We start from the raw sequence: 23,433 nt of genomic DNA on the forward strand, positions 1-23,433 counted from the left end.
TTAGATATTTGAGAGGAATTTTCTTTTAATAGCTCTAGGAACGCTTCAAAAAGCACATTCAGAGCATTGAGGTAGATCAGAGGATCCAGCAAAGAGAAATCTCATCCGATCATGCAGACTGACGGAGCCACTCACACACCCTGGTTTCTAATGTCTCCCAAACGTTCCCACTAGTGTTTAAATGTAGCACCATTGTTGAAGAGTCTGTCCCTTCCTTTAGTATGCCTTCGCATTGTATCATTAAAAATTAAGATTTTTTTTTCCCAAATATGTTATCCGAATAGTCCTTTTACTTTTATCATCTTTCTGGACATTGCTTTCAAAGTGAGTAGAATTTCCTTTATGTTTCATGTATGTTTCCAGGCCAGCATGTACTTTATAGAAGAGATTTGTATCCAGCTAGGATAATGTTTATAGTGATGAAGTCCTTTTGTAAGCCTCTAATTTCTACAACTAATTGTTAATAAGATATATAATCACTCTTGGAGTGATATGATCACTCCAAGAGTGAACTGGTAATTTGCAGAGAGAAAATACTTCTTTCTCCACCCCAAAGATACAAGCTTTCCCCAAATCCTTTGCCCCATATTAAGAATATGGAGATCCTGTGATGAGGAAAACAAAAGAGAGTATCAGAGAGCTGGTTTAGAATGATCTAAAATTTAATCTCTTCTATTACTCCCATGTACTGAACAAACTGTACATTCTAGGAGGCTGGTATCATTTTATGTTTTCTTTTCATTTTCATGTCTGTTTCTTGATTTTGGTTGGAAATCTGTGTGCTTTGGGAAAACATTTGCTTCAATTTCCATCTTGATTCACCAAGATTATTATCTCAAAGGCTCTTGGTAAAGAATTTCAAATCAGAGAGTTTTGGTTATTTCTCTCTACCAAACAATTTGGGTATGACCTACAAAATGGAAGGGCAAAAATATAAACCAAAACAATTACATAAAGAATCATGTTTGTTAGCTATATAGTCTCTTTGCCAAGTCCTTTGTGTCAATCCTTATACCATATATATCCTTTCTTTTTCTTTTTTTTTGTTTTTTTTTTTTTTGTTTTTAGCTACTTCTATGAAGGTTAGAAATATATGCTGAATTTTGATGCATTAGAAAATCTGAAAGTCTAGTCAGTCTCTTTCCTGGGCATAGTGAAGACAGTGCGAAGGAAGAGTAGTCTATAAGCATTCAGAGGAACACATGTTCTCCTGCTTGACTTCGGAGCTTGTTGTAGTTAAATTTGGAAAATATGACCTGAACTAAGTTTTTAAAAGATGCAGGTTAAAAAAATTAAATACATTTACTCATCATGAAAAAATGAGCAAGTACACTCGTGTGTTGATAAGCTCAGCCATTTGAAAAAATAAGCATTTTACTTTATTCAGCAAAGATGTGCTGAGAACTCACTTGGTGCAAAGTTCTGTCCTAGCTGCTTTAAGCATAATCAACACAAATAGTATATAAATGCTTAATTTAGGAATTTATGGTTTCATTAAAGAAAATAGAGCACATACAAAAATATAAAACCAAAATACAGTTTGGAGAGTGTCATTAAAAAGAAATAAAGGACTAAATAAAATTTTTAAATTTACTATTTGTACCTATATCTTTTGGAATGACTGATTACCACCAGTTAAGAAGAGATGGCTTCAGTAGAGGCAGTCTTAAAGTAGGGGCTTGGAGAGTTGTTTGATTTCAAGAATTAAATATTACAGAACTTGAAAGGGAGTTAAGGAGAAAGAATAGAGGATTTAGGGAGTAGTAGCAAGAAGTTCACTGTGATGAACTAGGTTGTATGTGGTAAGAAAGATTAAAGCAAAATTGTGGATGCCCTTGAGAACCATGCTAAGATATCTAAGTTTTATTTGGGATCATGAGAGAGCCTCCTGAGGTTTTATAATTGTAGTTAAGGACAGTACCTTTAGCAGCAGTGGAGACTATAGAGGAAGGAAGAAACCCTTGTTATAGTTAGGAGAGCATGGATAAAGTCCTGAAGAAAAATGGTATGTGTAAGACTTGAAAGAAACTAGATTGACCTGAGGTTCATTGATCAGGTAAAATCAGTGTTTTCATCCCATCACTGTTTTCATAAGGTGAAACTAGTATCCATTCATAGATACTGAGAGGATGAGAGAATTTTGGAAGCCAAGAGGAAGGGAAGGAGTATCTGGGAAGAAGTTAAATAATGTATGCGGTTCTTAATTTGTACATGCATGTAGGAATTTCTAGAAATATTTGGAAATGAAAAGCTGGGGCATAGTAGTTTCTGAGTTTAGGAATATTAATGAGGAAGTAATCTGCATAGAGACGAGTAGTTAAAGCTGGCAATGACCTCACTAGATAAGGGAGCAAAAGAGAAGCTAATATAGAATAGAACTTGAGAATGCTGGTTCATAGGATGGAGTAGGAGGCAATTAACTCAGCAGGGTATGAGCAGTTGGAAAAATTAGGAAGGTCCAACTGAGTACAGAAGTAGGAAAGCCAGAGAGAGGAGTTTTAAAGAAGGCTTGTTCAACTGTGGCAAATCTGGAAAAGATGTCTAGAAAAGTAAGAAGTAAATAAAGACAATTAGATTTGGCAAATGAAAGAATAAGACCAGCGATGGTGTCGGAGTGAGAAGAGATGAGAAGTGAGTGGTAGAAGCAGGGCAGCCAGTGGGTATGGATCGGTCTCTATGGGAGTTGGAAAGTACAAGAAAAAATAGGACCTTAAGCAGGAGGGAGAATCAAGAGAATATTTATCTAAGATAGCCTAAAATAGGGCAGAACAAAATAGGATATTACAGAAATAAAATTCATAGACATTTAGTCCATTCCTTTACCAAGTAACTGTATTTTTGAAAAGTATATTATTGTCAATTGTCTATTGGTAACAATCATACCAATCTTTGATAAAGTAACTATAATAAAATTAAATAAGAACTACTAAGTTCTTTTAAGTTCTAAGAATTCTATGTTTTAAAAGCTATATCATCAATTCTGTACATCTTGCATCTATAATTTAAACATTGGAATTCTCATTGGAAATTGTAGACTTCATGTGTCCACTGTTTGGCCTCTATTTCCTAATATACCGTAGTACTAAGAACTACCAGCATAATTTAACATTTAATTAAATGTTGACTTATTTTGCTTTATAAATATTTACTTTGGTCTCCTTAACTGGGTGATAATGCTTGAGGACTGAAACTCTGAATTTTTCTCTTGATTTTCATGTAGCACCTAATACACCGGCACAATGTAAATCTTGATTAAACATTCTGTGTCTGGTTAATTACTGGTACTTTGTCCTTCATCATATCATTTTATATGCCATATTAGATCTCAGTGAAAAAGTATCTATGAATTAATTGATGCCATCAAAATGATTTCATTGTAAAATACTTCACTTTATAAGGAAACATTTTATAAAACCTCTTTCTTTTATTTTTTCCCCTCCCTTCTCTACTTTGCTAACCTTGCTTCATACACTTATCGTAGAATCTATTATGTCCTGGATTTTTGCCTCTTCTAATGGTAAAGATATGCTGCAGAAAGCCATTATTTTATAACTAAAACAGACTCTGCTTTTCCTCAGAAGATGTATGCAACCAGCCCCTACTCCGACCCTGTTGTGTCGATGGATCTGGACCCACAGCCAATCACAGATGAAGAAGAAGGCTTGATCTGGGTCGTAGGTCCCGTCCTTGCAGTTGTCTTTATCATCTGCATCGTCATTGCTATACTTCTTTATAAAAGGTAGGTTTGCCCAATATTTCTATTGCCGTTTTGTGGGCTGCCTTATTTTTGAAGACTTGATCATTGTTCTACAGTCATTATGTGGTTTATTTTAGTAGAAATACCTCAGTGCAGCCCCAATAATTGTTGGAAAAGTGTTTCCATTTAGATCAAACTGTAAAGACTGCACTATTTGGAATCTTGTTCAGTGTGTGGTACAGACTTTTGTTGTCCAGCATGCATGTATCCTAGCCTCCATCTTCTGAGGTGCTTTATGAAGATGAGCACTTTCCATGACATTTGAGACATTAGTACATTCACTTGAAAATAACTCCATGCAAGTTTTCATTTGACTGTTTTAGATGATAAACTGCTTGATTTCAACATGTTTTTGGAAACACTATTACAGTTTAGCACATTTGTATACATTTCATAAGTCTAATTTGCACAAGCGCAGAAATATTTCCCTGTAGCTATTTCTCAAAATTTAGCAGAAGCAGCTAAAAATTAATGATTAAAGAAGGAAAAAACAGAAAAGAGACATGAAGAATGAGTTTTCTCCCACTTTTCTTCTAATCCTTATTCCACATCCTCACTAGTGAATTTTGCTAGATGTCCATGAAGGGATGTGAAGGTACCATTTTCCTTTTTAGAGAAAAATAACTTCAGTCTTTATATTCCCAAGCATCAATCTGCTTAGTGTCTTTGACTAAAATTAGGATGCAAATAACCCATATTTATTAGATATAAGCAAAATTTTTCCCCCAGGTCACTGCCTAGTAGATAGAGGACGTTGGTAATTATTCCCCTAAATCTTTTCTGACTTAAAAATAGAATTATAATATTGTACATATATAAGATTATAAAAATGAACATATACTCTTAAACATTTTAAATGACTAAATTAAAAATTATCTCCCTTTATATCAATTTTTATTTTTTTCCAATCCAAATTTTATTTTCATAAAACATTAATCTGTTCCTATTTCTTATGGTGTGTCATGTTTTCAAATGCTACTATGAAGATGATCTCTTCCCTCTACTATGAGATAGCTTCTCTCTCCCTTTTTTCTCTCTCCCTGTAAACTTGGCCATAAAAATCAAAAGATAATGTCTTCATTTTGATTCTTTCTTACATGTTTAGTCTGATAATCTTACTTTCATTAATTCTTTTTTCCACCCATGTAACTCCCTTTTGAGGGTTTATATTAATTATTTTTACCCATTATTCTTTGTTCTTCTTATGTTCCTGGAATAGCCTTCCCTGCCCCACCGACTTCTTGATTAAAAACACTTCAAAACACTTCTCCTTTGAAAAACCTTCTCTTAAAAGGCTCTATTTCATTTTATTCCAGTATGAAGAGAAGGTTGAGAAAATAAAGGACAAATGAAAGAAGTTCATAACCATAACCCATTAAATTGCCTGTCCAATTTTAGAGTTAGAAAGAATGAAAGAAATATCCATCATTATTTTTTTCCTGATCACTGCCATTATTCAATTACCCATGCTATAAAATAGCTGAAAAGGCAAGTGATTGAAGACCAAAATCTCCTCTTAGTGGATAGTTCAAATCTGCCATCCCAACCCATATCTTATTAGTGTGTATCTTAAGGAACCCATCATATCTCATGGGCTCCGTCTGTGTAAAAGGTAAAGGCAGGAAGCACGAGGTACCCACAAGCCCCAGCATAATCATAGATCCTGTTTCAGTCCAAGCCAGTGCTCTTGGCTGTTTGTGTGCTACACTTATTACCAGAAAAGAATGCAATAATAAAGCAAATTGTTTTAATCATTTCCTGGGAAATATTTATTCAAGTAGTCACATTCTACCATGGAATTCCGATCAGAAAACAAGTGCTTGTTGATAGGTACAATTTCTTAGACCATATCCCATGATGTTTTATGATTATTCGAAATGGACAAAATCCATGTCTTATTTTTTAAGTTGTGTTTCATTTGGATATAGCTAGCTATCATTAAGTCATACCATATATCAGAGATCTGTATGGTATTTGTGCACCAGTTATGTAAATGTGAAGAAATAGGATTATAGCTTGATAATTTTTTAAAGATTTATAATTAAGTTTTCCTTTCTTCATCTGCATGTGCTTGAAAAAAAAATCAGCTCAGTTATAATTTTTCCTAATCCTGCAAAAAGAGGCATCGTATTTAGAGGTTTTACGACTCTGTTAAAATAGAGTTGCATTTTAGTGTGTGCATATGCAAGCATCGTCTAATGCAATTGTTGGGAAATGCACACATCCTCGAATGCTAAGTATATTTAGCTAACCATCTGAAGGCCTATGAAGTGTTTCTGAAATAGAAATGCTTGCTTCAGCAGTAAAGAACATTCCTGGCTTGAAATTCAAGTAGACCCAACAATGTCCTTCTTGATTATCATGAGGCCGTTGAAGAGAAAATCTTCTGTACCCAATGAATAGTGTCTTTTATAGCTTGGATTCTGAGCAAAGTTAATTATATAATAAATACTTAATTCCCTCTTTTTAGATGCCTTTCAGTTTATACACAGGTCATTGGTAATGACTCAGAATTGAAAGTATTATTATTATTATTATTATTATCATCATCATTAAAATATTTCAGTTCCTGTGTGCAAATAATCCTTTGAGAAGGAAATGAGTATAAAATATTGTTGACTCACATTGTCTTGATAATCCCTTTTGTCATATACACCTGCTTATAAGATGCATTAGAAGTTGGTCTGTGGCTATAGATAGTTTTAGCACATAAAGAAGTATATTTTAACCAGCTGTCTGAGGAAACTGTGAGACATATTCTTATCATATTCATATGGAAATAGCACCCTCTGATCTGGCATTCTGTTCATTTGACTTTGTTTTTAATCTAGTAATTCACACACCTATAAGACATTGATAATTAGTAACAAAAAAAATCACTGAGGTTTTGTATGGGCCCTTCTGAACCATAAGAAAATTAAACTATGTTTGGTAGGTCTTTAATGTTATAAATTTTCTTGTGCTGTGATTTTTTTTTTGAAATTTTGTACTCCATATGTGATATGGCCCATGAATTAAAAATACAAATTACAGAGATAAGATGGTAGCAAGGTTTGCACAAACACTGGACTAGGAATCAGGAAACTTGAGTTTGAGTCCCAGCTCTGTGACTAGCTGGGCCTAGATAGCCCCATTTGTAAAGTCAGTGGATAGACTAGAAAATTGAACCTTTTTAATAATAAGTTCTATAAGCTGAGAACATTAAAAACCAGGTAATAGAACTGGTACTGTACATCCATCTACGCCCACAAAAAAGAATCCATGAAGCGATTGAATGTTCTTAGATATTCTGTGTATCTGTAACATATGTAGAGCTTTTCAGACATTATTCTAGAACTGTTCAAGAATTATTTATATATTAATAGAAAACAAATATTTAAAAATGTTAACCTGACTCTACAGAAAAGCATTTCAAGATGGATGAGAAACGTTTGTTATGTACTGTGGAAAAAAAGTGTGGACTCGGAGGTTGGAGAAGTCTAAGGCACACTTTAGGCAAAATTAACATCCTTGAATGGTAATAGTCCAGTTTGAACACACGCTGTGGAAACAGTAAATACTTTCCTTCCTCATCCCAAGATATTTACGTGCAAAGGCCATGAGGTAGATGTGACTGAAATATAGACTTTAGCTTTTCCAGCTTTTCCCAGCTCCAACATCGCTGCGTTGGCTCTCTGCAGGCTTTGCAGCTTTAGTCGTCTTTTTTTTTTTTTATCAACCCTACATGTATTAATATTTCCAAGCTCTCATGAAAGAAAGAAATGCAGTCCAGAATACTTTGAGATGCTGTGAATACGCAGCCACACCCAACCACACAGGACAATGCTGATTGATTCTGCCTTGCAGCCTCTGAGTAGGCCCCTCCCTCACCAAGCCTGGAACGCCTCTTCTCAACTCTCCTGTCACTCCTTTTGGCTTGACTAACTCTAACTCATCCTTTGGAAGCTAAGGTGCTGCCTGCTAAATCAAGCCTTTCCAGGTGCCGCCTCCTTCCTCTCCTGCCCTCTCTAGCAGTTCAGGCTACCTTCGGGTCCCTTTTTCTATGCTCGTAAAGTACTTTCTACTTGTCTATTGTAGAACCTGCTGCATTACTATAATTGCCCATTTTCTTGACTCTGTCCTCACTAAACTAGGTCAGGGACTCTTATTCCTCATTGTATCCCTTGTGTCTAGTAGAGTGCCTGGCACAAAGCAATATTGAACCATTGAATTCATACAAGTCAAATAGTACTAAACTCAATTCCCTCCAGTAGTTTACTCCATCACTCAATATCACACTTTTATCTGGGCTGGCAAGAGTTATTGTAATAAGACCCTTGGCCTATAATTTAAATTTAGAAGTTCTGAAAGCCTTCAAACTTAGGTATCTGTACCAAGTATGTACCCATGTGTATGGTGAGGCTGAGCTTTCTATAGAACTGTGCATTTATTCATATGAACACTCAAGCAGCCTTCTACTGCATAAAACTGATGATTCACTAAATGATTCTCTTCCACCCAGAGGCATAGATTTTCCAACAACTGATTCCCTGATAAAATCCTTTATAAAAAATGAATAAATTGGAAACATATATGTAGCAGTTTTTTAACCTGGCATACTAGGTGGATCACTTTATTAAGAATAAAAAGAATTATCCACTGTGTTTAATATCATTTTCATCATTCACTTTTGTATGTGTATGTTTGTACAATTTAAATGTGGATTTTTTATTTTTGAAAAGGGATGGGCTAGATTATCTTATAGTGCCAGATACTCCAGCAACACGGGTATATATTTCATTGACATTAAGAAAGACTAGTACCTTTATTTTTGCAATTGGGAATTCACTAAAATCATTGCAAATTGCCTCAAAATGAAGATTGCTTAGATTAATTCTTTCCAGGAAAAGGTTATACTCTTTGCAAAAATAATATCGTTATTTAAACAATCAACATATTCTCACAGGTGAAAGGATCTATGAGCATGAGGTAGATGTGTTCACAGACAGCAGCACCTCTTTGAATAAAAAAAAGTCTGTCCTGTCAATGGCTGGTAATAAAATGTTTTTTTGGATTAGCCTGGCTATATGCATGGGTCATGCTCTATAGATTTATAATGATGAGTGTTATATTTTCCAAAACTGAAAATGGATTTAGTCCTTTATTGGAAAAAAGATGAATGAGAATGCCTTACTTGTCAAAAGATATTTGAAGAAATTATTTATGTTACTTTATTACCTCATGGTGTATTATTCAATTGTGCAAATTTCTGTGCTGTTCAGTACAATTTGCAGATATTTTATATTACTAAAGGAATAACATACCTCTTAACTGAAGACTTTTTATTTTAAATGAATGAATTTCTTATGTGGAATGATGTTGTATTCCCATTAAGTACATTAGTAGTTTTCTCATGGCCTGTTTTATAAAAATCAAATTATATGACTATCGTTAAACACTTCCTGGGATATAATTAATTGTGGCAGTATTTTGTAGGTGATGGCTAAAAGCGAATGTGTCATTAACACACCCACGCACACACACACAAACACAAATTTTTATTCAGTGAGGGAACCTCATGTCTTCCATTTACTTCATGATCAGAGGCCTTTAAATATTTTGATATGCTGTCATTTCCTAATGTGTGTCAGTTATGTGTCCTTGCTTGTGAGCACTATTTCTTAAAACTTGGTTGTCATGGTTACTCTTGTTACCATTGGCCAACTAACACTTAGCCTTTCTTTTTCCTTTTTTGCTGCATTAAAATGGAGCAGTAAACCTGACAGGTGAGGAAGAGAGAACAAACCTCTTTAATGCTCAGTAAGGAAAAAATAAGAAACTGGTAGACTTTGGAGCTATTGAAGAGGTGAGGGTGGGGGCTGGATATAAAAGATAATACTACCTGGCGAGTGGAAGATGGACAAAGCCTACATGTATACAATAGTTTTGATATTAAAATGATTCTGGGGGAAAATAAATAAAATATTTTATCTATATAAGAAAAAATATTATCTTTACAATCAAATTTAAAAGTTAGTAAACCCGTCTCTGAGTTTTGTTTGTGGTCAAGGTTAAATGAGCATTTGTATGTGTTAATGTGTTTATAGAGCAGAAATGTGAGGTGTCCCATAAGCCTTTTTGTTTTGTTTTGTTTTGTTTGTTTTTACAAAAGATTAGTTTTCAAGTTTAATCATGGATCAACTCCTTATATAGGAAGAAATAATAGCATTTTCAAACCCTGCAAATATTGATGGCAATGCTTTAGTGAAAACACTTACCATATTCAAAATTATAATCCACGTCTTCCAGCCTTGAATAATAATAGCAATTATAATAAGAGCTAGAATATATGCTGTGTGATCATTGAATGATTAGTCCAACTAACCTTCTCATTTTCTAACTCATATATATACACTTATGCATATATAAATATATATACATATATATAATTTCCTGATTAAAATTAAACTAAGAAAACAATTCAAAGATCATCTGCCTTCCTACTATGATGTTGTAGTGGTTCTCGTTGAGTAGTCTCTATACCAGCAGCAATAGCATCAGCATCACCTGGGAACTTTACAGAAATACAAATTCGTGGGCTCCACCTCAGACCTACTGAATCAGAAACTCTAGGCATTGGTCCAGCAACCTGGATTTTAACAAGCCCTCCCAGGTGATTCTGATGCATGCTAAAGGTTGAGAACTGCTGCCACGTTATTTTCTCTAAAATCATTTTGCATTAGTCAACAAGCCACATGTTCAGTGATAGGAATCTTAAAACCTCTGTGAAGGTGTCTTGTGTGTGTGGACATCTGTAATTACCATTAATCCAGCAGAAAACACATGCAAAATATTTTTGATTTTTTTTTTTAGGCAAAAGACAAAACACTTTGAATCCACATAATATACTCAGAGATCTACCTTCTGTTATAACACTGTCCTCATTTTACAACTTATTCACTGTCTTCTTATTCTATTAAGAAAAGAGAGTTGGGCCAAAACTTAGATATCAACCTCTAATTGTCCACTGTTTTATAAATGAAGAAACTGAGAAGAAGGTTTGTAGTTGACATACACCAATAATGGCAGAGGTGGGATTACATTCTTAATGTTATCATCATCAGAATCATGAAACATTTGAACTGATTTCTTTGACTAATAAGAATAGAGATTTCCAATAAGTGCCTCTTTCTTTCAAAAGCCTGTGCCCATATGTCTGAATATCTGTGTTCTAGGACCATAATATGATCTTCCACACAGCCTCCCTTTGTTCTTGCTTCACCCCCTAGATGAGAGCCAGGTGAAAGAAGTAAATCTAAAACACTCCTTAGACCACAGAGTAGCATTTTTATTGTACAACAACTGTATCCCAAATAACCACACGCTTTTATACTATTAGCAGTTTCTGCCAGATCTGAAATGTGTGATCTTCCATTTCCTTTTGACCCACGTAACTCCTACACGTGGTAGATACTTCTCATTGTAAGAAATAAACTTGTACTTTATAAGGGTTTTATAATCTTAATAGAAAAAAATATAATGTCACAAGGCAAAATTTAGAATTTGTTTCTAGTCATTATTCATTGAATTTTTCTAATTGGAAATGAGAATGATGAGACCTCTGAAAACTTTTCAGGAAAATGTTACTACTTATGTTGGGCCTGACTTAGACATTTAAGTCTTTTAATATTGTATGACAGCAAATTCAGATTTTAGAAGCTCTCTACCATTATTACCAATGATGACCAAACTCTTCATCTTCCAAATCTTTCTTACAAATTTTTTCTGCATTAGAAAACAACCATTCTAGCACATAAGTATTTTAAAATACTGTGATAAGAATGTTGACAGCCAGAATTATCCGTGTTGGGATGATAAAAATAAAACTAAGCAAAACAAATTTAAGCAGTTGGTTTTCTATCTGGTTAGGATTTGGGGAGTCTGAGGTCTTGGAGGTCATTTCATGTGAACGGATAGTGAAGGAAAAATTAGTTATTAAATGTCAGCATACTCCTCCCAGTTCATTACAATAATGAATTGTAATTTTCATCCTATGACCTGGGTTTTCTGAGACTCATATATATCTTGGCAACAAGGTGTGGTTTCCACTTTCCCTAGTACCAGAGAAATTGGCAAAATTTCTTCAGAGAGTGTTCTTTTCTATCCCTCCAGCTCAGTGTCACTCAGCCCTGCCTCAGGGAAGAAGAAGATAAGGAGGTTGTTCCACAATACCTGCAATAGTGGTGTAGTTTTCTTGCCCAGATACTTCTAATTCTGGTTTCCATAATCTCACATGAATGACAGTAGAGCTTCCTTAGGAAGGGAGAAAAATGCAGGCTTTAGTCATCGGGTCTGACACATCACTAAGGAAATGCATCAGTGCCAACTCACACAGAAAGACCCAAACCTAAGACGGGCCACTGTTATTATTTGAAGTGAGAAGACCAACCATATGTTTCACGTGGGATTGATTGGCTGGCCACATTTAGTGACATTTCATTAACCTATTCCAATTTTGCATCTTCAGCGGTAAAATGAATCTCAGTGTGGTGAGGCAAATACCCATACCATGAATACAGTGACATTGTCTACTCTGAAACTGGTCATCATCTCCTTTCTCATGGTTTTCTGAGGCCCTCTTTTTATGCCTTCTCATTTCTTTCTCACCAGCCCTCCATCTCTTCCTTTCTTTTCCTTTCCTTCGTATTTTCTACTCCATGTGACTGGAGCTGCCAGTACCTGTGGCACATCTCAGAATCACTGCTCACCTCTGAGTGGTAATATGGCTTGGCAGTACCTTCTGTCCTAACGCTGCACCTGACACTTTTAGGTAGAAAGAGGAAATCTTGAGACAGGTTAATCCAAGGTACTGAGAAAGCAAGGTGTCTACTAGGACTCAACCATGAAAATTTATTCCATCTGGGATGTTTCGCCAAAGGCATTGCACTTAAGCAAATCAAGCACACTTCCCCTTTGCATCAATCTTCCCTTCATCCCCTGGTTGGTTTTATTTTATACAGATGAGCAGAAATGGGAAGAAAGGCTATTTAACAGGAGCCCTCTGGCTAACCATAGAACAGCCTGGGTGGCATTGAATGAGAGCCCATTGCTACAGCAACACTAATGAGCTATACCGCAGTAATAATCGAACAGAGAAAGGGAGGGTTCTAAACACTTTGCAGCACCCTTTTCCCCAAATAAAAAATGTGTTTGCTTTGAGCAGGGGTGAGATGCTAGAATTATGACTCTAGCAAGGAGATTGCTAGAATTATATTTGGAAAAAAAGCACAGTTTGAAAACAATGTCCATTGGTTAAATGAGTTTTAATTCTAAGTCAAGCTGGAAGAAGATAGATAGTTACCACTTGGTGATTATTTGGGTTTAAAAAAATAGATAAAGAAATCTTACGTACAAATCTGACATTTCTTGTTAGAAATGTATTAAAATTACATTATGATAGCTTAAAGACAGGTACTTAGTAAAGCTAGTGGGTAGCTTTTAAAACAGATAAAAATCACACTGTTAATGGTACTTTGCTAATCAGGAGCGTCGATCTACCCACTCCATGAAATTACTTTTTCTCTCATCTTTCTGTGATTAACTTTCATTAACAAAATATTAATGACAGCTTAACACTGTGAATAGCCAGCACTATTTTTTCCTTCAAACTTGAAAGAGAAAGGGGATGTTGGTTTTGTGTGACTCCCAATTCTTCTAGGTATTAGGATGATTTAACATCTTTAAAATACACTTGTATTTACCTGCCTGATGGGAAAATCCAGTGCATCTCCCCATTGTAGCCACCACTTATATATACTTAGAAAGGGGTAAGGGGGCCAGATTTAGCTGTTCAGCTTGAGGCCAGGTAGTTTCTCTATGGTCACAACAATCGTAGTGTTGGCTACTAGGGATATCCTATCCTGTTCCTCACAACTACAACTAGTGGATAAGAGAGAATTAGTCGACAAGGGTCCAAGCGTATCTCACCAAGACCCCCTTAAAGCCTAAAGGCAGAGTCACTCGATTATTTGATTCTAGAGTTGAAGGAGGACTTCAAAAGAAGGTCTTCACTTAAACAACAGTTCAAGTGGACTTCACTTAAAAAAAATCTTTAGACCTGAGGAAACACCGTAGGCCAAGAGAGAAAAGGCAACCTGAACAAAGTCACAACACTAGCCAGGCTAAAAAAATTTTAAACTGAAAACTTTGGGGATGGAAAGAGTACAGATGCAATTCTCTGCTTTTTTGATGTTTCAGTTGGTTTTTGTTTTATTCTTAAATTCTTACTTTCTCCCTATAGGAAGAGAGCAGAGTCTGACTCCAGAAAGAGCAGCATACCGAACAGTAAGGAGGTCCCATCACACCATCCAACAGACCCAGTAGAACTGAGGCGCCTTAATTTTCAAACACCAGGTAAGAGGCACAGCACATTTTATCCAGTAATGAAGTCTTTACTGAGAGTGTTATGGCCCATGTGATTACTGTCTTGAGAGTTGAGTATCTCACTTTATTTAGAACCAATGTCTCATCCTGCTCTTTTATTTTAATATTATTGAGACTTGCCCAAGCAAAAGTTTGAAAGGAAGTTAAATTCTTTGTGCAAATCTGAAGTGGGATAGGGAAGAAAAAGAAATGTAATTCTCCTTCAAATTTTGGAAGTGCTATAGTCTTTGTAGGAATATCTACCACTTTTATGAGCTTAGCAGTTTATTATTTTCAGTGACACCAATGTGAAAAGAGTTCAGTTTCTCGTCTTATAAAGTGAATGAATGAATCAATGGATGAATGTATGCATCTGTCACCCCATTGGGAAAGCATAGATTTGTTCTATATTTTCCACTTTCTTTGTGTTTATGATAATCTAAAAGAAAGAGGAAGAAAAGAGAGGAAAGGAAGGGAGGGAGGGAGGAAAAGGTAACAAAATTGTATGTCTTTTAAAATATTATTTATACTAAATCTCACTGACCAATTCAGATTTCTTACTAGGGAGACATATAAAGTGATTGAGGGTAAGAAAAATATACTTGTTTCTTAAAATAAAGAACATTAAGTGCTTCAACAGAAGCACTATTCTTGCTGAGGGGCATTGGTACAATATTGTTAAGTCAAACATAGATCTGTTTTACTTTCTTTCAGCTAAAGCTTGTTTATACCAAATGAATGACAAATAATGAATTGTAGAGGGAGCTAAAGTATACAACTGAGTGGCACTACTTTATGCTAATGAACAAAGTAAAAAGCTTATCTAAGAAGTCTTTTGGGTGAAAATTTGGTTGTAGTATTGTGCCCCAAATTGTTGGAAAGTTTCTCTTGTGTTATATGCATGTTCTAACTCACAGTATGATACACTACAGATTTATTAAACTACACATTCACAATGAGTTACTTTCAATTGAAAATACATGGTTTATTATGATTTGCATATTTTCTCTTTTACGTGTAGGTAGATATAGTAACTAGTAGCTCTTCAGTTGAAAGAAATGGTCAGTGTTGGTGGTATATTGGTGAGCATAGCTGCCTTCCAGTTGAAAGAAATGTTTAGCATTTTCCATTTGGCTATATAATCAATCATAAATGTGAGGGTTTTTTTTTTTTTAAATTCTAACTCCAATGAGGTTAGACTTTTTTAAAAATTGTTTTTTAAAAAAGCAAAGATATACCTTCATCAGCATAAAGGTGGAAGAAAATGTTCAGGTAGGCAAAAATGTCCTGTGTGCATTAAAAAAGGGGGGGGAGTGCTGATAGATTTAGCCTGTGGACATGTGCATGATAATGGACCCAGGAATTTGTGTACCTTTCAAATTGGCTAACTCAATATATAGAGAGCCCAAAAGCTGAAGAAATTTTCTGCTATGTGATTCCTTGTCTATCTTGGCTCATCAACCTTTGCAAGAGCAGCACAGTGTGGAAATAGAGAAAATGATTAGATTTTCAGTACCTTGCTGCCACCTCTACTTCCTCTGGCTGTGCTGGAACCAACCTTGGTCTTCCACCAAGAAGAACACAGCACAGGGTTGAGTGCAAAGGCAAAGGCAACCCCCAAAGAAGAGAGCCAATGGGGATGCCACTCCTCACCTCCTCTAGCACCACCAGGGAATATTTCCAAGTATAAATACAAAACATGGCCAGGAACAGTGTAGACAGGATTATTAGCAGTGTGCTGGTGACTACAAACAAGAGAATAGGAATGCCTTCAACTAAGAGACCTCTGTCTGCAAGTACTTCTCACTTTCGCAGGTAATTTTGCAAATGTGGCCTAATCTAAGGATTCTATTAAGAATTTAATTTTCTAAATGTATTTGGGAATATTTGATCCATTTATAGAGAGAATCTGTTAAATTTTATATAAGACACTGGAAAGAGAAGAGTAAATGTTACAATTCCAGTAACATCACTTGTATCACCAGTGGCTTTACAAAATTAAAATAGGAACCTAAGAATATAGGAAGGTATCATTTAACTCAAGTTTTTATCACCTCAAATGGATAATGGAATAAGTGGGCAAAGTGAGTAAAGAAAAAGAGAAGAGATAGAGTTGACAGAGAGACTAAAGAAAAAGAGAAGAGATGTAGTAGAGGAAGAGACTAGAAGAGAAGAAATTGTCCTGAGATTCTAGCACATCTGTTCACTCAGGAAACAGTATGTTGTGCCCTTTAGCTCAGGTAAGCAATCCACTTAAGCTTGATTTGTTGAAATAGTCTATTTGCCTCCCAAACTTTATGGTGTGTCCTGCTGTCCTGAAAATTTTACCATTTTACAAAGGAAATAGACTCAGCTGCTAATGTGAAATTCATAGAGATGTGACCCTCTGCTTCCGCCAGTATGAATTCCAGCCAGTGGCTGTGAATTACCTTAATTACTTGCCAATAGGACGAGAGCAGAAGGTGGGATTGTTAACCAAGTAACTTTCTTGTGCTTTTTCCTCTGCTCTTATTCACAAAGAATCAAGGGTTTTCCTGGATGATTAAATAAAATGATCCTTCATTATGTGTTGCACAGCAAGTGCTATGACTTTACTTAATTTTTAGATTTTTAAAATTCTTTCCATTTCACTAAAATGTGCTTTTACGTACATCATACCTATGAATGTGTAATTACTTATCCCCAGACATTATAACACTGGAGAGTATTTGTTAACAATATGCATAAGAAGGGAATTAATAACATGTCGTCAAAAGAAATGACTTTCAATGAAATAAAAAAGCTGTGCCTTACAGAACTATGCCTAGCACAGAACTTGTTAATGAAAGCAAATTGATTTTCACTTCTGATGGGGCTGCTGTGAATAATAAATGCCAAACAAACATTACCATTTGAAATTCAGCAGGCCTTTCAGCAGGTAAAGGAAGCACATTGCTTAGTTCAGTGATTCTATAAATTCTACTCTGTTAAAAAAAATCGTCCTGTGAATGAAAGATTCATTTACATTTTAAGTTGTATGTTCTTGTAGGAGAGTCTAGATTTGAGTCAGATCTTTTTTCTTCCATTCTGCCTACATTCCAAATTTCATGTAAATACAGCATCCTGACAATTTCAGTACATCAAAGAACTGTACCCTTAAATGTGGGACCACAAATGCACTTTGGTCAGGAAAAAGCCAGAATTCTGTCCATGGTTGCTCAGCAAAGGCACAAAGACAGAGAAACCTAGTTTTTTCAGTATAACCTTGTTTTGAGGTTGGGGGGTATGGGGAAGGACATTTTCAAACTTTTGGGCAAGAATCAAGTCACTCTGTTAATGAAATCCTGTATGCAAGCATCTGAGCAGGTTGGAGAAGCTCATGTTTTCACAATTGAGACCAGGCACCTCTGCTTTAGGTGTTTTCCACGATTGTGTATACCTGTCTCATTACGGTTCAGATGGCAGCATATAGCCAAGTTATATTTGAGAGAACCTGAGCTACCTGATCTCTTAAAAGAATAATGGTTTGTGACCATATGTCATCAATTATTGGTGTGCAGGGTCAGTCAGAACTAATGTGGAACAGGCAATTGAAGAGGCATTGCTTGTATCATTAATAATTTTGCCAAACTAAAATGGGGATGTAAGTATATAGGAAGGTATCATTTAACTAAGAGTAGATTTATCACTTCAAATAGATAATGGAATTGCTAGAATTATTAACTGCTGATCAAGTTTTACAAGTCTTTATGATCTAAGGAGGAAGGGAAGAAAGTATTCACTTATAAAACATGCTTTTAAAAGAAACCTCTGTTAAGCCTCACACACATCTGTGGACAGTAGTAAGTGTGTATTAAGATGGGTTGATAGATGTGTTACATGTTAAACAAAAGTGAATTACGTTAGCCTGGAGTGGAAGGAAATTTATTCTTTTATTTTTTAAAAAAGTGTCCAAGTTATTTTAGTTCCCCCTCCCAGTGTATCTTGTTCTTAATTACAGAAACAGTACATATTTATTGGGAAATTTTTGGAAAATAGAAAATAGGCTTGTTGGGGCCAGGCGCGGTGGCTCATGCCTGTAATCCTAGCACTCTGGGAGGCTGAGGCGGGTGGATCATTGGAGCTCAGGAGTTCGAGACCAGCCTGAGCAAGAGCGAGACCCCGTCTCTACTAAAAATAGAAAGAAATATATGGACAGCTAAAAATATATGTATATAAAAAATTAGCCGGGCATAGTGGCGCATGCCTGTAGTCTCAGCTACTGGGAAGGCTGAGGCAGAAGGATCACTTGAGCCCAGGAGTTTGAGGTTGCTGTGAGCTAGGCTGATGCCACGGCACTCATTCTAGCCTGGGCAACAGAGTGAGACTCTGTCTCAAAAAAAAAAAAAAAAGAAAATAGGCTTGTTAACAGTTATTGTCTATATACGTGTTCATTACATCATTCTTTAATATTTTTGTACATTTGAAAATTGTTATAATTGTAAGTTGGGAAAGGAGCCAACAAAAGCACTTTTAGAAAAGAAAAATTACTCTTTATCCCGCTGCTTCTTATTTTTCTTTTTTTAATTTGATATATTTAAAAGAAAAATAAAAGATTTCCTACCATTACTCCAATTTTACCCTCCAGAAATATCTACCATATATAGCTCCATGCATAGCCTTCCAGAACTTTTTATTTGTATATACAGTTCTTTAAATGATAAAATATACAGCAGGTAGATAGATAGATAGATATAGATACAATTTGCTGTTTTAACATTCAACTATAGAAAAATAGACCTTTTTCCAAGTTAGTGTATTGGATTTTATCTCCTTTCTGACAGCTGATGGTAGTGATGGTATTTTGTTCTGTAGATATCAGAAGGCTTTGACTCATTCCCTATTAATGGAGGCCAAGTTATTCCCACATTTTGCTATTGCAGATACTACTGTAATAAGCAGTATTGAGCCCAGATCTTTCATACCATTATTGCTATTTCTGCATGTAGACACCAGGACATGTGATATCAGGGTCCTAAGATTGGCACCTTTAACCTTTTGATGGAGACTGCCAATCACAGATTTTTTGAAATATTGTAAAACCCCTTTACTGACCTCTCTGGCCTGTGGCCTCTAGAAGTGGACAAAATAACTAAGATAAATATAATACTGTCAAAAGATGGTGATATATAAGAAAGCCAAAGAAATTACTGGTATGTATTCTTTTTTCTACTTTTTCCCAACAAAGCAATTTTAGAAGTTCGGCATCTTAGAGGAATACTCTTTCTTTCCAGTACCAAGAAAGGTGTAAGAGAAGGTATAATTAATAGCATCAGGGAGGCACCAGTCACCACCTTCCTCTGTGCCTTCATATTCAGTCTTCCAGTATCTGTTGTCTCTGCTCACACATCCCTCCCCCTAAGAAAATACCTGCAAACAAAAGCAGAACTACAGTGATTATGTTTGCACCTTTAACAAAAAGAGATTTAAAACTTGAGGATCAGATGTTACAACATAAAAGCCTTGTTTTCATTCTGTGGGTGACCTTAATATGTTTTGCCCTAAGGCATGCATGGATGGTAGGTGATTGATGGGCTGTGAAAAACAAAAACAAACTCATAAAAAGTTATCGTATCAGAAATAGCGATATCAGCAGCAGAAATGTCTGCACAGCAACTGTGAATGAGCTTTGAGAGCTCTTGAGGCATCTCTTCTGATCTATTAGTACTATTAATTGGATCAATTTTAACAAGATCCATTCTTATCTATACTTTCTTCTTCATATTTTATTTTGTACTATAAAGAACTTGGGCATATGACCTAGGTTAAGAATACCAAATGTATTTTTTGTGTTTTATATATTCAAAACCCTGATTCATTAAATACAAATGCCAAATTTCTGATATAAAGGAATGTAATTTGCTCAAATTCCTGTCTTTTGAGAAATTCTACATAAAAATGAATTTTAATTATGCCATTCAGTGCTTACTTGAGAAAAGTACTCTTGGAGAATCTTTTACTTAATCAGGAGCTGAGTTATGGATTAAGTCAAATTGTCATTATTGTTTTACTAAAAAGCAATTATACTTTACAAATCAATGTTCTCCTTATCTTTAATTTACCATTAGTTTGTGAGACAAATAATAAACATAGCAGAGTATTTGTATTTCATTAAGAAAATTCTAAATAATGCATGAATTATGTTAAAAATGTGACAAATATTTAACGAACTAAGTTTTTCTCTTCAACTGTTAATTCCGTGAAGTTCACTTTTTGACAATGTCGTTGATTTGACGAACAAATTAGCTTCTCCTTGGTCCATGCCATGACCAAACTATTCTTCAGCTTTTATCAAAATTTGTTGGAAAGGAAAGTCATGAAGAGAGCATTATTGAGTCATTACAAACACACATATAAAGTGACAGAAAAACTCATCTAAAAGAGATACTACCATTATTAGTGGCCTCAAAAACTCAACTTAGTGAAGTAATTATAAAGTGCCTATTGCCATTTAATGCAAAGTTTAAAAACATGAAAATAAAGCAAGCGGTTGATAAACATTTCTCTATGGATAATAAAGTCATATGGAGCATAACAGTAGTAAAATATAGCAGAAGATTTGAAAAGCAGTAACAGTTTTTTTTAAATATTCTGCCAAAAAGCACTATAGTTTTTAACATCGTGAACTTATATTTTTAGTTCAAGTTTTCATGGAAATTTATAATGTCTTGGGAAAAAGTAACTGGAAAATATCAGTATACTTTACCTCTTCCCCACCATCAAAACAGATGCTCTAAGTGAAGTCATTACATTGGCACATTTTCTCAAACTGGGGATGGTTTATGATCTCCGTGTTGCTGCAGAGATAGCCCAAACAGTCCTGCAGGCCCAGCTTTATGTACACGTCCCCACTCTTCCAGGGTGTGAGATGATTTGAGAGACGGCATGGTATAATGAGAAGTGACAAGGTCTGGGATCAAATCTCCCATGAAGCCATAGTTTTGCTGATAATGATGACGTTGATCAAGTCCTTTAACTCCTCTGAGCTTTATTTTCTTAATTGGTAAGATTAATGGGGGAGGGGGTTGAGTAGGAGGAAGATAGATGAAGCACACAAGAAGTATACATCTTTATATCCCCAGCACAAAACTCAGTATCTACTTCATTGCCTTGTGAATATAGTACACAATCTCTCACTCCGAACATTCTTTGATTTTAATTCACATACGTTCACACACATATACAAACACAAAAGGAAGATGTTATTCTTTTAAAACAGAGGTCACAATCTAATTGGCCAAATATGGCCTGCAAAAGGTCTTGTCTTTGACGCCCTCCAAGTTTCAACAAAATTTTGAGTCAACGCTGAAAACTAAGGAAATGTCCAGTGATAATCTGGATGGTTCGTTGCTATCGAAAACCTGAAAAGTCTGACCCTATTGGCCCTGCATTTCCACTTGGCAGAGTAAGTGCTAGAGATGAATAGTTTCGCTTTTCCCAGAAGTTCCCCATGTCTACACCAGCCCTAAAGATGACTGACACAAAGACTGTCGGTCATTATTTATCTCATGCTTATGGCTACTTTTCATGTAATAGAGAGATATTGCTCTTTCTTGAGTCTCCATCAAAAGTAGGGAGGCAAAAGACAGCCTTAGAAGCCTGCTCATTGAGAAGAAATGGCAATGAGTGCATTTCCTTGTGAGAGTGTTTGCAATACCTAGACATCTTCAGTCATTTTGTCTTATCAGCCTGGCCCCCTTCAGTGATTGGAGACTCTTGCTTTAGAAAGTCATAAATGTCATGATAGAAATAGGACAGTAGAAAGATGCCCCAATTCTATGGTAAGATTTTATTATGTTTACTATCTGGTTCGATGACATACACAAGTCATTGAACTTTACTGGACTTCAGAGTCCTCTTGTATAAAACAAAAATGCCGGACTAAGCCATCTCTGAGGCACCTCTCAGCTTAAAGGGCCACGATTTTGAGGTTTTACTTCTTTTAGGAAGCCACCGTGACATTACTATCACAAATATGGACCCTATTAAAAGGAACCATCATGTTTTTTCCTGCAACCCAAGGCAGATTTCAGTGACTGCATCTGTCATTTTTCATGTTGACAGTGTATATTGTGGAGATCATAGCTTCTGAATGAAAACTATGCTCAGATTTAATATGTGCCTTTAAAATGCATTTATTTTTGTACATTTGTAGCTTTGAGCTGATGAGGTCGTGTCACTGGCAAGTCCTCACCAGTTAGTTGTGCTTCAAGTTCTTTGCTGGTAACAATAGCTAAGGTACTAAAGCTTACTAATGGGGATTCAGAGGGGATGCAAGGATACCACCAGGAGAAAGCTCATCTCATTCTCATAAATCCTGATATGATTTTTAAATGGGAAAAAAAAAAACAAGTAATAAATGGAGTTACAGGCCCCCATCATGAATTACCATAACAGTGAGAGCCATTGCTCTAGGGAACTTTAAAAATGTCAATATCTGGCTCCCACACCCAGAGTGAAATTCTGATTCTTGGGCTGGTGTATAGCTGGTGTATAGTTGGTGTATAGCCTGCAAAAAAGAATTTTAAAGCACCTAAGTGATTCAAACATGAAGGCACTGATCTAATAAAGACTTTGGTTTATAGAACTATGAACAATGGCCAGGTTTTGAGATAAAAGATTGAAAAGACACAGTGAGGTCAACTTCATAGTTTTCTTAGTGTCTGCTTTTTCATTCAGAATCTAACATACTTGATTACATCATATAAAATTTTCAACATTGGGCAGTGGAGAAGTTTCTGGGGAATTATATAACAATATTTTGAAGTAGATCCTTGCTGATTATTTTATGATATGAGCTAAAGAGTTTCCTCTTAGACGAATTTTATCCCAGATTTATTCTTTAGCATAATTTTTCTGTTGACATTCAGTCTTTTCAAATATATGATATAACATTATAATAGAATGTATATACTTTTTGGCTAACTAAAGAAAATATCATTAAACTTAAATAATTCAAAAAGTAGACAGACTGCATAACAGTTTTCTATTTTGTAAAATGTGTTCCCCATCCCTCAAACAAAAGGTACAGTAACTTTTAGAACCCTTACATATAGACTGTGTTCAAGACAGAGTCTCTTCTCTGTTCAGATGTCCCATCTATATGGTAGAAATGACAGTTATGAAGAAAGTAGTGACTCCAGAATTTAGTTCCACACTCTTAATTTATAATTGAGGAAATCGAGGCACTTGACAGGCAGTGATGTGTCCCTATTAGTAGGTGGCAGAATGAAAAGCAGAACTCTGGTCTAGTATTC

At 35.5% G+C, this 23,433-nt stretch overlaps 1 protein-coding gene across 1 annotated transcript in view; it reads left to right on the forward strand.

The window, feature by feature from the left end:
• Positions 1-23,433, forward strand: part of PTPRD (protein tyrosine phosphatase receptor type D) — a 406,959-nt gene that overhangs the window by 270,934 nt on the left and 112,592 nt on the right. Inside the window, exons 22-23 of the mRNA XM_045562129.1 lie at positions 3,579-3,739; positions 14,037-14,149. Coding sequence (XP_045418085.1) covers positions 3,579-3,739; positions 14,037-14,149 — 274 coding nt within the window. The remainder of the gene's footprint in view (positions 1-3,578; positions 3,740-14,036; positions 14,150-23,433) is intronic.

The sequence above is a fragment of the Lemur catta genome, chromosome 10 (genome assembly GCF_020740605.2).
Source record: "Lemur catta isolate mLemCat1 chromosome 10, mLemCat1.pri, whole genome shotgun sequence".
Taxonomy (NCBI): Eukaryota; Metazoa; Chordata; class Mammalia; order Primates; family Lemuridae; genus Lemur; species Lemur catta.